General features: G+C 57.0%; 1 protein-coding gene across 1 annotated transcript in view; it reads left to right on the top strand.

Annotated features, from left to right (window-relative positions):
• The window catches only part of DMTN (dematin actin binding protein), a 32,865-nt gene extending 19,943 nt beyond the window's left edge, over positions 1–12,922 (top strand). Inside the window, exons 2-17 of the mRNA XM_024217701.3 lie at positions 585–648; positions 1,421–1,477; positions 3,368–3,442; positions 3,919–4,074; positions 4,310–4,354; positions 5,381–5,489; positions 5,930–5,986; positions 6,105–6,257; positions 6,626–6,735; positions 6,997–7,102; positions 7,478–7,542; positions 8,289–8,337; positions 9,665–9,672; positions 10,268–10,327; positions 10,610–10,690; positions 12,216–12,922. Of these exons, the coding sequence (XP_024073469.1) occupies positions 1,460–1,477; positions 3,368–3,442; positions 3,919–4,074; positions 4,310–4,354; positions 5,381–5,489; positions 5,930–5,986; positions 6,105–6,257; positions 6,626–6,735; positions 6,997–7,102; positions 7,478–7,542; positions 8,289–8,337; positions 9,665–9,672; positions 10,268–10,327; positions 10,610–10,690; positions 12,216–12,329 (1,206 nt within the window). The 5' untranslated portion in view covers positions 585–648; positions 1,421–1,459 and the 3' untranslated portion in view covers positions 12,330–12,922. The remainder of the gene's footprint in view (positions 1–584; positions 649–1,420; positions 1,478–3,367; positions 3,443–3,918; positions 4,075–4,309; positions 4,355–5,380; positions 5,490–5,929; positions 5,987–6,104; positions 6,258–6,625; positions 6,736–6,996; positions 7,103–7,477; positions 7,543–8,288; positions 8,338–9,664; positions 9,673–10,267; positions 10,328–10,609; positions 10,691–12,215) is intronic.
• Positions 12,923–14,444: the final 1,522 nt, after the last annotated feature.

Here is a 14,444-nt window from a genome sequence, read left to right as displayed (position 1 = left end):
AGTGGTAAATAATGAAGAGGATGGGTCACTGATACGGGGCAATCTAGATCGCTTGTAAGCTGGGCGCAAGCAAACAATACGTGTTTCAAAAATGGAACTGTCTACATCTGGGAACAGTGTGCCACTCCGCCATGCCATGTGGGAGACTCGGGCGAAATTCCTGCAGGAAGGGGTTCCCACCCTGGGCCACGCAGGACGCTGGCTAGCTCCCCAGTTCAGGTCTCTTGCTCCCTGGGTGGGGAGCGCTGCACTGTGTTAGGGAAGGGGAAGCTTGTCCCTGCTTAATAGCACCTGCTCTGGCCATTTAAGAAGCTACACTAGCTCCCAAGGGAACCCCATGCAGGGAGGGTGCTGCTCAGCTGGTGGGGGAAGCAGGGGTCTGAGGGTGGCAGAGGTTTCAGTTTCCCCTCATCTGACCTGTGGTTCATGTCCATCTCCCCAGGTGTCTGCGTCCAAGCTGCCCTGGCTGCTGAGACCGGACCGTGGGAGAGGCGGTGTGTGGGTGGGTGTGAAGGGGGGATCAGCATGCCGTGTCTGGTGTGTGGAAGGATCTCACCTCTTCCCATCTCTATCCCCCATTGCAGAGGGAGCATCTGACCCACAGCCCAGCCTAGGAGCCCAAAGGGATGTGGAAACACAGAATCACTGGTACGTAAACCCCTCGTCAGCATCTCCCCGCCCGCCAGGAGAGATGGGCCAAATCCAGAGTTGTATATCCAGCTCTCCCAAGCCCTCAGGCTCAGGAGACAGTGGGGCCCAGATCAGAACCGCCCTGGTTCCGTCTCCACAAGCCTCATCCCCCCACCCCATTCCCCTTCCCAGCTTTTCCCCTCTCCACCGGGCAGCCCCCTGCTGAGCCTGCCGATGAATATTTCAGAGCCCTGCCGTGTGCACCTCACTTTGCATTAGCATCAGACGCCTGAAGGCGGCCAGCTCGGCCCAGTAATGGGGCGAGACGAGAAGCCCAGGGGAGCCGGGGGGGGCTGCAGATCCAAGGAGCTGAGAACCGGACATTGCTCAGTGGCTGCATACAGAGGCCCCCCTCCCCGTCCCTGATGGGTTTGATCTGAATCTCTCAGAGCCTCCGGGCTCTCCCTCCTTTATTCCTCCATCTCCGACCCACTATGGCAGTGTGCCGGATGGACCAGCCCTTGGGGATCATTGCAGACTCCTGTCCCGACTTGAGACGGGAGCAAAGGTCTAAGCGGCAGCTTCACTCAAACAGATCTGCTAGGCCAAGCCCTGGCATCAGCTTTGTGCCACAACTAGGCAGAGGGGCGTCAGGCTGGGCGGCCCCCCCGAGCTGTTGCCAGGACCCGGGGGGGGGGGCAGGCAGCTCGTCCTTTGGGACCCTAGCAGCAGGATGCCTTTGCCCAGGCTGATTGCTGCTAACGAACCTTCCTCCTTCACCCCCCTGCAGGACTCTGTGCATGACCCAGCCCTTCCCGCAGGTGACGGAATGGAAAGGTTACAGAAGGTAAATGAGCTGGGTTAGACTCTTCAGGCCCCCGCTTTGCAACCACCCCGGACACCCTGGTCAAGGCGTGGGGAGGTCGGTGTGCTGGATGGCCCTGTATTGGAATGCAGGAGGCTTTCGCCTCCAGGGGGCCCATCTCTGTTTGGGGGCCTCGTGCCACTAACTGGTGGGTCTCAGTTTGCTCACTAGCAGACAGGTGTCCACAGCACAGAGCCGCTGGCACCAGCAGGCCCCATAGTTGGCAATCTCTGCAGAGAGATTAAGGGCCCCTCCTGCTGCTGCAGGGAATGCCCAGATGCACTGGCAGAGGGCAAGGGAGCCAGCACTATACCTGCTCTGAGGGGGTGCAGTGGCAGGAGAGAACCTGGGAGCATCCCCTGCCGAGTAAGGGGCAGGTGTCAGTTTCTGAGCAGAACAAGGGGTGAGCTGGCAAAGGCCGTGCTGGGCCCTTCTGCACTCAGCACTGCAAGGGCCACACAATTGCATGCTGTTAATTGCAATCACTGGATGCTTCTGAGGAGCTGGGGCATGCAGTTGATGTTACCGGAGAGCAAAGGAGCAGGGTCTATTCTTCACCCATCTCCGTGCTCTGTCCTAGGGGCTCCGCCCCTTGCTAACTGGAGTTTGGGCAGACAGCACCACCTAGTGCTTACTGCAGCTCTCATGGACACATCTGCTGAAGCTGCTGGCAGTGCCCACTTGGGCACAGCACTGCCCCCTGCCCCAACAACATGACCCCCATTTGGGCTGCGGGAGTTGGAGACTTAGCTGTGCTGTATGGGGCAGGAGCTGCAGATTTCCCTCAACTTGCGCGGCAGCTCCTGACCTGGACCAGCTGAGTTTTAATTTCTAGTTGACCGTGATTTGTGTTTTCGGAGGAGCTGCAGTTCGTAGCCATTCTCCACATTAAAGATGAATTGTTCCCTGAATCCCAACCTTCCCCACACACCCCATGAGTCTTAGGAACACAGGGACTGCCAGATTGGATCCAAACCTGTGCTCCATTTAGCGCAGTATCTGCCTCTGACAGTGGCCAGCACCAGCTGCTTCAGAGGAAGGGGAAAGACACCCCAGGGGGCAATTATGGAATAACCTCCCTACAAGGGAAGATTCCCCCTGACTCTCAACAATTAGAGGTTGGTTTGTGCCCTGAAGCAGGAGGGTGTTTGTATCCCCCCTATTTTCTCCTGTCTAATGTAGCCGTGGGTGTTCTTGTGACTCATATACAGCTCCAAGCCTTTTTGAATGCTGTTGTGCTCTTGGCCTTGACAGTATCTGGTGGCAGTGAGTTCCAGAGGTTAACAGCCCCCCCCATATCCTCAGTCAAATCTGAGAGCATGTGTAGGCAAGAGAATGCCAAGGAATGGGGATATCAGAGGGCTGATGTCCTTCTGGATTTCCTAGGTCTTGCTCTGAGGATCAAGGCCCTCCTCTCTGGGAGTCAGTTCCACTGATCTCCAGCCCTTCATACAGGTGCAGCGGTGGGAACACACACACACACACAGGTACACAAGCACACTTGCACATGCACACACACACACATACACACAAAATCCGGGTGCAGGTGCGCCCGCACAGACACTATTCTCAGCATCATGGTCTTCCCCCTCCAAAGCCATATCTAGCCAAATGGTGCTAAACTGACATATCCAAACGGCACACCCATATAATATCCAGCTAGGCAGGGAGGGGCTGTTGGGTTTGGTACTGTAATTCCCACCTGCAAGGGAGTGAGGCTCATCAGATGACTGCTTCCCTTGGCATTGCTGCCTCTCTGTGTGCCTCTCAGGGGGAGCTTAGCTGGGTTTTCTCGTGCCTTGCCCTGTCGGCTGCATTGACGAAGCCAGCAGCGGAGAAAGAAACTCACAGAGGTCTCTCCCTCCTTTCCAGCAATCTTTGACCTCCCCTGGGAGCGTCTGTTCCTCCCGCGGGTCCAGCGTCCCAGGATCACCCTCCAGTATTGTGGTGAGTGCTGTTCATGTCACATCTCCCTTTTGGAGGGTCTCTAAAGCACCCAAGCTCTGTGTGGGCAGCAATCAGAGCAAGGTAATGGGAGTCAGGACTCCTGGGTCCTGTTCCTGGCTCTGGGAGAGGTGTACGGTTTAGTGTTTAGAGCAAGAGAACTCAGGACTTCTGGGTTCTCTTCCTCACTCTGGGGAGGTGTCTGGGCTAGTGCTTAAAGTAAGAGAATGGGAGTCAGGTGTCCTGGATTCTAATCCAGGCTCTGACCTGCTGTGTGACCTTGGGCAAGTCCCTTCCCCTTTTCTGGGCCTGTGTTTCTCCCTCTCTAAAATGAGAATAATCCCTTCCAAATTCCCAGATGGGCTGGGAGGCCTCAGCTCCATGCGGGAAAGAGTCGTGGGCTCTGCCCTGCACTGGGAGAAGCTCAGACACCTGCTTGAGGCTTTTCTGGTTGAGAAGGAGCTTTTCCTCCTTCACAGGCCAGAATGGACAATGAGGTTCTGGGCTACAAGGACCTGGCGGCCATTCCCAAGGACAAGGCGATCCTGGACATCGAGCGCCCTGACTTAATGATCTATGAGCCCCATTTCACCTACTCCCTCATGGAGCACGTGGAATTGCCGAGGAGCCGAGAGGTGAGGGTGTCTTGGGTGGGGCATGGTCCTCTGTGTTCGTTCCCTCTCTGCCAAAACCCCATCAATGGCTGAGCCAATGTAAGCTCTGCGGGCAGCTCCCATCCGGCTAAGGGGAGATGCTTGCACCTCGCTGGACTGCAGGACAGGGATGTACCAGAAATCTTTACTGCGTATCCCAGTCATTGCAGGATGGGTCAAGTAAATGGCATCTGTCTCTCTCTGCTTCCTCCCACAGCGGTCCCTGTCCCCCAAATCCATCTCTCCTCCTCCTTCTCCAGAAGTGAGTACTGCCACACCTTGCCTCCTGCTTAGTTCTCCACAGGCGTCTCTTGCTCACAGGCAACAGAAACCCACAGAGCTTGAGGTCCAACCAGCCTCCACCACAATGTACCCTGTATTTTAACCATTGTGCTCTCGCTCCTATCACGAGCACTAGGAAGACTGAGGGTGGGGGGCGGACTCTGGGGGGTCTACACTGCATTGAAACCTGAGGCTATGTGACCAACCCCAGCCATGCTAACACGTCCATACTGCACTGTGCAGACCTTCTGACTTGGGTCTGCTGCTTGAGCTGCGTCCACACTGCTCAATGACAGGGCTTGGACTGGACTCGGGCTGGGATCCACCCCCCTAGTAGGGTCTTAGGAGTGCAGACAGATTTGTGTGCGGACGGAAGGGGGCTTGGGCTCAAACCTGGGCTTAGTGGCTGGTGTAGACATACCCTGGGAGAGCCTCTGCAGGGGGAAGGCATTACTGGGACAGGTGTCAGGATTGGTGCCTGATGCTGCCTGGCTGGCAGATCAATGGATGAGTGGATCCATCTTTTCCAAAGGCTACTTCCCCACTGGCTCATCAAATGGCTCCTCCACTGTCCACACGCCGTGGCTGTGTCTTGAGCATCCACACTACTGGCTGAGGTGAGATCAGCTAGCCCAGGAGCTCAGCGGAGTCAGAATCCAGGGGCTTAGGTTGCACTTGGACCCTGATTGAACAAGAGAGTTTTAGAGGCTGGATTAAACTAACGAGCCCTGTGAAAGATGAGGGAGATGGACAGCTGGACTTCCAGTATGCCTTGGGGCCAGCTTCGCCATGTCTCACCATTCCAAGCACTGTCAGCCTTTCCTGAGAGATCTGGGAGAGTTTTCCCTCCCAAGGGGTGGGACTGAACTTTTAGATGCAGTCTGGGCTTGGCAGTTAGGTCTCTGTCTGAGCAGGCAGCATGTGCCACTGTCAGAGACAGGCTGCATGGTGTGCTGGTCTGTCTGTCCCAGGGCAGCAGCTGCTCTGACACTGGCTCTGTTCACAGGTCATCCGGGACTGGATGGAAAACAAGTCCCTAGGAAGTGCCTCCCAGGCAGCTAGTCGCCGGACCAGCAGCACAGCCCGGAGCGGAGTGCACCACTTCCACCGACCTGGTACGGCCCACACCCTGCCTGGGGCTCTCCAGGGCTCCCCGCATGGGTGTGAGGGGAGCAGGACCCCAACTTCAGGGCCACACACCACACTGAAACCCTAACCAGAGACCCAAGACCAGACCCTGCTCCCTGCACCCCCACCCTCCCTGCTCCTACTCGGGTGCCTTCCCCCCTCCACCAGCCTGAGTCAGGTGAGCTTGGAGCCAGCACCTGAACCCAACTGTGGGAATGGGACCCACTTGTCCTTCCTCCTGGACCCCACCAGCATGGAGCAGGGTGAGCGCTGTTCCGTATACCCATAGAGCAGGGACAGCAGGAGGGCGAGCCTCCCCCACCTGTGGGTCCCCACCTCCTCTAGGAGTGAGACGGAAGCTCAGCTGTGCCAGTGGCAGTGGTGGTGGTGGCATTTCTCACCCTCCTGTTCCCGTCCCCTCCTCCAGAGACCAACACCATGGAGCCGAACATATACAAGAAGCCGCCAATCTACAAGCAGAGAGGTGAGCGCGGCTGCTTCCCCACCCCGGCCTTTGGGTGCTGGGTTGGGATATTTGGGGGAGCGGGCGCAAGGAGACGGGAAAGCCAGACCTCAATTTTCTGTCCCTCTGTCTATTACAGAGCCCTCGACGGGAGCCCCACAGAGCAAGCACATGATAGAAGACCAGATCATTGAGTGCTCCAAGTTCCCAGCAGCCCAGGCCCCGGACCCCAACCAGCCAGCCAAGATCGAGACAGATTATTGGCCCTGCCCTCCCTCCCTGGCAGTCGTAGGTAAGTGGTGGCAGAGTGTTTTACCTGCAGCTGGGCGACTCCTATCAGCCCCCCGCCAAGCTGAGCGGGGTCAGTACTGGGATGGGAAACCACCAAGGAAAGCTGAAGTGTTGCTCTGAGTCAGCATCAACACCCCATTATGGTGACTGAGGGGGCTGGGCAGATGGGACATACAGCCAGGGCCCTGACCGCTTGTGGTCATGAAAGATCCCCTGGCACGTTTTGCTAGCCCTGGTGCTGGGGTGATGCATTCTGCCTCCCTGAATTTCCCCAGCGAGGAAAGGATCCAGCCGCCCTCTATCTCTCTGCCCCCTTGATTTGGCGTCTTGCTCTTGCCCTGTACCCTGACGCCCTCTTTGGGTCCCCAGAGAAGGAGTGGAGGCAGCGGATGGCCTCCAAGAAAGGCATGGAAGAAGAAGAGGATCTCACGGAGGAAATGACTAACGTGCGTGAACGACAGAAACAGGAGCTGAGTAAGGTAGGATGACCTTGGAGGTGCGGGGGCTCCAGGAGGGCTGAGTCCTGGACCAGGCTGGGACTGGAGGGGGCTCCAGCTTGGAGGATGCTGGGATTCGATGGGGGCTGCTCCCTGGAGGATGCTGGGGCTGGAGAGGGTTCTGTGCCCTGGTGGATACTGGGGCTGGGGGACGGGGGCTGGGCTCTGGAGCATGCTGGCGCTGGAGGGGGGCTGTGTCCCAGCACTGAGTCCTACCTGACCCTGAGGGCTACTTCTCCTTAGGTCACCTCAAACCTCGGGAAGCTGATCCTGAAGGAGGAGATGGAGAAATCTCTCCCCATCCGGAGGAAAACCCGCTCGCTCCCAGACCGGACGCCCTTCCACACCTGTGCGTGGGGCCAGGCAGTGACCCAGACATGCCCTCCTCTCCTCTTCCCCCTCTCTGATGCTGAGACCCTCCCCCCAGGCCTTTCCTGGCATCCACGGGAGCAGCATCCATTTTAAGTCGATACCCTGACAAGTGACATTGTTTTGGTATCGTTCCAGGTGTTGGTTTTATTTATTGTTAGTGGCTGGGACTGGAGTAGCCCAGAACTCCCCCCAGCCAGCTCTCCTGGCCTGCTCCATGCAGCACCCCCTGCTGGGAGAGGCCGGGGCAGGAGTCACGGGGCGCTCCCCCGGACCATCCCCTGCCCTGCTTTGTACGAGGATTTCTGCAGGAACACTCAGCCCAGAGGTGACGCTGGCTCTTGCTCTTTTTCAGCTCTGCACCTGGGGAATTCCAGATCCTCCACCCTTCCTGCCTATGGGACAAGTACCCTCACCAGGGTAAGTGCAGTTCCCCACTTCACCCTGCCCTTGCCTGTTGTGTCCTTGGGAGTTTGGTGTTTTCCACATATTGTTCTTATCCGTTCAGATGGTGTTCAGGTCCAAATGGTGCCAAACTGAACCGCTCCACCTGGGCTGGGATCCAGCTGACGGTGCCCGAGCCTAGCCGTGGCTGCTGATAATGCACCGGGCTGGGCTGTGTACCCTTGGGGGTAATGTCACGGGCTGGGACAGTCAGGAAGAGGGGTTACCCAGAATTGAGAGCCAAAGCAAATCAGCCAGTGAGAGCAGCTGGCTCACAGCCCTGCTGGTGAGGGGACCCAGGGCCTTATGCCTTTGGGCCACTGATTCAAATCTGGCCCGTGTCCGCAATGTTTGAGAGTCATTACCACTTTGTGGCTGTTCGGAGTCTTGTGTGAAATGAGTTTGTTGGGTCTCAGTCCAGCCCCAGTGGGACAGATCTCCTTGGCACCAAAACCACTCAGACTCCACTCTTCTCCCTGGAGGTGTCCTCTAGGGCAAGGTGGAGGGCAGTGCAGGAAGAATCTTGCTGGGTTGCCCCCTGGGATGCAGCTGCTCTGTGGGTACAGAAGGCCCCTTGTTCTTGGGGCTGTCAGTCTGGTCCTTCTCACCAGCTTCCAGCTGCTTCTTGCATCAGGCCAGCAGGCAGTTTCTATCCAAGCTCCCTGCCCCTCTCAGAGGCATTGCTGCCCTGGTGGCTGATGCTGTCTGATTTCCTTTTGCAGCTGCAGTCAGCAGAGTTCAGCCCAGCCAGCAGCGAGAAGGGGAGCCCAGGTAAGAGGAGCACACGGCACAAGGTGCAGGGGAGATGTGTGTCTGGTCTGGTTTGAAGTATCAGGGGGTAGCCGTGTTAGTCTGTATCTACAAAAACAACAAGGAGTCTGGTGGCACCTTAAAGACTAACAGATTTATTTGGGCATAAGCTTTCGTGGGTAAAAACCTCACTTCCTTGTTGTTTTTGGTCTGGTCTGGTCACTCAACCCAGAGAGGCCATTCAGAGTCATCAGCATCAAACTCTTGCTCAGCTTAGCTGGGCCTGTCGGCCTGATGGGGGCACTGTGTAACACGCCCCATGGGCCAGACCCCCAGCTGGTGTGAATCACCCCGGCATCGACGGAGACACACGGGTTTACACCAGCTAAGGGATTCCAGCTCATCCCTGCCCCCATCCCACTGCTGATGAGCTCTGTGCCCAGTGCCCTCTCTTCATCTCTCGCCCAGCCCCACAGGATGCTGACCATAGCTGCCCCCACTGATTATCCTTGGGAGGGACAGATGGATTTGGTCTGGGTGGCCTCACGGCATCGGGGAGGGCTGGAGATAGAGTCCTGCCCCTCCAGGGCACCAGTTTAAATTAGGCCCGGGATGGTAGCGTGCAGGAGCCAGTATCTGACAGCTGTCGGGAGGCCCTTAGTGAGCTGCTGGGTCTCAGTCCACTTCCTAGCTGCAGTGTCCACATGGCTGCCCCAGCAGAGAGGCCAAGGGCTGGCTGGCTGGTGGGTACACCTTCCCCCCTCACCTCTAGACATTGGGGCACGACGCAGGAGCTGGGCAGGGTGTGGGGGAAGCCTGCCCAGCCGCTGCCATGCTGTGCCTGTTTGGGGGGCTTCACTCCCCTGCCTGTCCCGTGCTAGCTTCATGCAGGGTGCGCTGCAGACCAGACGTGACCCCCGCGCTGCTGGGGTGGGCCGTTACTCACGCCAATGGGCGTCAATGCTCAGCCATGTCAGCGAGGGCTTTGCAGCCAGGCCCTGAGTGGCCGTTGTCCATTATCTTTTGATATTGGGAATTCCAAAGCTTTGTGCAGCCCACGAAGGGTGAAATTGAGACCTCTCCGCTCCGTGTAGCCAGAGAAAGCAGACAAAATCCTCGGCTGGCGTAAGCTCCATTGCATCTGTGGGCCAGATTCCCAGCTGGTGTAAAACCCACAATACTTCCATTGACCTCCTGCCGATTTCCACCGGATGAGGATCCGGCCCCTTGTTCTAAATGAGTTGGGACATGCAGCCCCTGCACCCACAGCTGGAGAGTCGGGGGGCGGGATCCTAGAGAGACAGCTGGAGCTGGGGTTCTCTGAGCCCCTTTTCTTTGTGTTTTGCAGGCCTGCAGGTAAGCGGTCGCCCTGCCGCTGGAGGGGAGACACTGGGAGCGGTGATGTATCTTGGGGGAGGCGGGGGAAGTGCCCCTTCCTTCCATTGCATGCTCAGCCTCTCCCAACCTCGCATGGCTGGCGCCAGCTGCCAGAGAGATAGAGCTTAGTGGTGCAGGACTGGTGCCGAGACTCAGACAGGACCACTGGGAAGGACAGGGACTGGAGCAGGGCAGCAGGGAAGGGAGTGGAGTGGTAGCACCAGAGAAGGAGAGAAGGGCAGGCTGAGGAGACAGAGAAACCCAAAGAGGCAGGATGGGGAGGGATTGTGGGAAAGAGGTGTGGGAAAAGAGAGACAGGGATTTAGGAGCTTGGGTGGGGGCAGAGACAGTAGAGACATAGGGGTTTAGGAGCTCCAGGTGGGGAAGAGAGAGACAGCGGAGATGTGGGGGTTTAGGAGCGTGAGTGGGGGCAGAGTGCCATTCTCTCCAGTGCCTAGGCTGAAGCCCATCACCCTGCTGTTTGTTCAGTTACTTTGTGGGAGGTGGTGGGGATTCCTGCGTGGGAAGCCCTGTATGCCCACCCAAGACTGACTGGGGGTTTTGCTGTCTGCAGAATGGCCAGCGGGGGAGGATGGACAGAGGGAACTCCCTGCCCAGCATGCTGGAGCAGAAGGTAAGAGCCGTGGCTGGGGGCTCTGCAGGCCTGGGGCCAGGATGCAGCATGTCCCAGCCATGGGCTGGGATGCTCACACATTCGTCTTGTTACATGCTGCTGGCTGGCTGGCTGGGGGGTGTGGACTAGCGGGCGTGCCCTACTGCAGGCTTTCTGTGGGTGGTGGAACATGCCCCATTGCAGGCTGAGCTGGGGGTGTGCGGTGGGGATGGGATGCGATGGGGACAGGGACAGGCATTTTAATGAACCCTGCTGTTTAACTGTGTTGTCCCTGGCTCTCAGATTTACCCCTATGAGGTGCTGATGGTGATGATCAGGGGTCGTGTGAAACTGCCTCTGGGAGTGGACAGAACAAGGCTAGAGGTACGGATGGGGGATGGGGCATCTCACTGGGCCCTGCAGTGTCTGGGCCCAGGGGAGGGAGGGGGCCAAGGAAACAACTGCTGACAGATCCCGGGGCAGAGTGGGGGGTGGTTCAGGGTAAAACAGCTGGAGAAAGACATAAAGGAGAAGGGGAGAGGGAAGAGAGAGTTAATGTTTTATGGCCCCTGGACTTGGAGCACCGCCTGCTGCCACCCCATCCCCGAGCTGCCCTCCCCTGCTGCCCTTCTCCTGCACAGCCCTGGGTATTTTGTTCTCTTATACCAATGCTAAAGGTGGAAGTTAATTCGATTAGAAAAGGAGGGAGCCAGGCTCTCGCCCCATGGCTACATGGGTTGGGCACCTGCCACAGGGGCCCAGGCACAGCAGACTCCATGGCCCTCACCTACAGTGGGCACATGCAGTGTGAGGTCAGGGACTCAGCCAGCAGGGAGTGGTCAGTGTCTGCTGGGGCCCAGAGGGAAGCTCTGGCATTCAGGCCTGTTCTCCACACCATGTGGCAGTGGGTTAGCTGAAGGCATGATGTTAAACCGAGGCGACTCTGGGCCTGTCTGCGCTGCAATCAGAGGCGTGACTGCAGCAGGGATAGAGATCCCTGAGCTAGCTTTGATCTAGCTACGGTGGGTACCAACAGCAGTGAATCTGTGGCAGCACGGGCTGTACAAGCCCACGTGGGGCAAGCTAAACTGCTGTAACCAGTTTAAAGGCAATATAAGAGAGTCTACACTGGGGGTTGCATTGGTTTAACTAAATCATTTTTAAACTGATTTATGTTAAACTGATGCAACTTCTGTGTGTAGACATGTCTAGTGTGAGGGTTTGTATTAGGACTGGATGGGAAACCGATTTTCCATCTTGGGGGAAATTCCACCATTTCAGAAAAAAAATTCTATACCAAAACACAACGAAAACAAAACATTAGAAATTTCTTGAGAAATGAAATTCCAGTTTTTTGTTTGTTTGTTTTGCGTTGATCAAAATGTTTTGTTTCAATAAAATGGTTTCATTCTGATTTTGATTTTTTAAAATAATATAAAATAAACAATATTTGAAATGAAAAGTTTTTTCAAAATGGAAAATTGAACCCCCCCCAAAAAAACGCAGTGGTACACGCACACGTGTGCTCACACGTGCACACTGATCTGGCACAGAGACATATACACACAAACTGACCTCATACACCTGCATACACACTGATCTGGCATTTACCCACAGGCACTGATCTGGTGCACACACACACACAGATTTTGTGTGCACACACACACTGATCTGGTGCACACAATCATACACACACACTGATCTGGCACACACACATACACATGCACAGACACACACACACTCTGATCTGGTGCACATACACACACACAGATTTTGTGTGCACACACACACTGATCTGGTGCACACACACACAGACACACACACACTCTGATCTGGCACATGCGCACACACACACACACACACACACAGAGTGACTGGTGAATAACACCCACTGTTTCTCTCCCTCCAGCGGCACCTGTCCCCAGAGGATTTCCACCGTGTCTTCGAGATGTCCCTGGAGGAGTTCAGCAAGCTGGCCCTGTGGAAGCGGAACGAGCTGAAGAAGAAAGCTTTCCTGTTCTGAGCCGCGTGCCCGGCCTGAGCCAACCCTAGCCGTGATCTCAGTTAGTGTCAAACACAATCTCGCATCACAGCTGCTTTAGGGCTACTGAGCCAGTTTTAACACCTGCCTCCCTTCCCCGAAGCCCCTCAGGCACGTTGATCCCTCATTCCCAGTTTTGCCTCTCCCTAGGGGATATCGGAGAGCCTCTCCCTGCCCAAACCTTCCCCCTCACACGCTCGGGGGGACCGCTGGCAACGCTGGTGGGCTGCTCAGTCTGGGTCAAACCTCTTTTAATGGAGCCAGGGGAGGGAGAGTTGAACAAGTGGAGGGAGGAGCAAGCAGACCCTAGTCAGCCAAGGTCCCTGGGCTGGGTGATGTGTAGGGGCTTCTCGGGGGCAGGGCATCAGTGTCCCTCTTTGCCTGTTGGGGTCGCGGCTGGTTCAGCCAGGATGGGAGCCATAGCTACTGGAGGGGACTCTGGCAGGGGCCCTGGCTGGACAGAACAGGGACACACCGTACTGTTTGGTTGCTGGACACATGTTGGTTTAGGTGTAAGGGAAGTCAGGGCTGCTTCTACCTTGCTGCTGGGCCCTGACTGGCTCCCCCACTTCAGGACCCTGCTCCCAGCCTTACTGCTCCTCTCAGGGCCAGCTTCCCGCCCTGTCAACACTGGGTAGGGCACATGTATATATCTGAATAGCTGTAACTCCGACGTGGGCCACGGGGGCTGCCGGGTGTCGCCATGGCTGCGTTTCTGAGTGGCCGGTCACCAATGGGGTTGCCATTTGCCTAGAGTAGGCTCCAAAGAGCCATGATCTTCATTAGCAGCCACTCCCCATGGACCCACCTGCAGGCGGGGTCCCGTCCTCGTAATCAAATGCCCTTCGGTGGAGCTGGGAGGGGGCACAAGAACCTCTCGCTGGAGAGAACTGGAGAATCAGAACCAACCCTTCTGAGGTCATCTCTGTCTCACTCTCGCTCGCTCCTGGCCTCCCCCTCCTCTCCCCACTCCCACCATCCCTCCCCCTAAATTCAATCCCTAGGTGGACATGACCGAGCACCTCCCAAGTTCTCAACCCAATGGCCCAGGCTCTCAAACCACAGAGCTCCCCATTAAGGCTACAGCCCCCACTCCCCACCCCTTGCAGCTGCCTCTGGGGGAGGGATGCTCTTAGCTCGATTGTTTCAGGCCTTAGTAGTTGATGATTTTGCTCCTGCCCCTTTGTGAAGCCTCAGTCAAAGCCCAGCGGCCGCCCCGCTAAGCCCAAGGCCTTTCCCCAGGTTTGGCAGAGGAGTTTGCCTGAGCAGTGAGAGACTCAGGGCTTGAGGCTGGAGGGGAGCCTAGAGGCAGCCCATCACGTTCTCTCCAGCCTGGCATGCGATCTCTGGCAGCCATCTCACTCTGTCCTCCTCAGGCCTCCCGGCTACGATGTCCCTCTCCCCGTGTACCCCGTGGGGTGCAATAACCCTCTGCTGTGGAAACCACACCATCAGTACACTGCCACAAACTGCAGGCTGTCCCCTGCTGACACGCCAGGTGAGGTCCGACTCTGGCTTCCCAGACGCAGTGGGTAACCAACCAGGGCTCAGACAAGCCAGCTCTCGCTATGCCCAAGGATGGAACTTCATCAGGCAGTGACAATATTTTAGAGCTGGTGCGGGTGTGGGGATGCCTGTGTCAATGCTAGGTGAAGGAGCAGAGAGGATGCCAAGGCAGGGGGCTCTGTGCAGCTGCCTCAGTAGCTAGGAAGCCAGGCCCTGTGCAGTGACTAGCAGAGACTGATGTGGTGCCGATCCCTTGTGGACCCCGGCCTCATTGCCAGGCCCTGGAGTTTGGAAATAATCACCCAAGATTGCTCTGCATCCTGCACACAACCCCGCCCAAGCCCCGTTCCCCGTACGCTTCAGAGCCGCCTGCAAGGAGCAGTGTGTCCTGGAAAGGGCAGGAAACTTACCAGTATCCTGGGGGGTTGTTCCACGCTATGCTTCTTGTTTGCCAGAGGGCAAGCTCGGCTTCCAGCCCAGCTGCGGTCCCCACCTCAGAGCCACCTCTGAGATCTCTCAACCAAGCAAAGAGTAAACAGCCGGGAGACTCCCCCTTCCAGATAGGGTATTGATCAAAGGGGATCCAATGAG

Source organism: Terrapene carolina, unplaced genomic scaffold, assembly GCF_002925995.2.
Source record: "Terrapene carolina triunguis isolate 2854851 unplaced genomic scaffold, T_m_triunguis-2.0 Scaffold53, whole genome shotgun sequence".
In the NCBI taxonomy this organism is placed as follows: Eukaryota; Metazoa; Chordata; order Testudines; family Emydidae; genus Terrapene; species Terrapene triunguis.
Note: the sequence above shows the minus strand (reverse complement) of the source record. Positions and strands in the feature narration are given on the sequence as shown.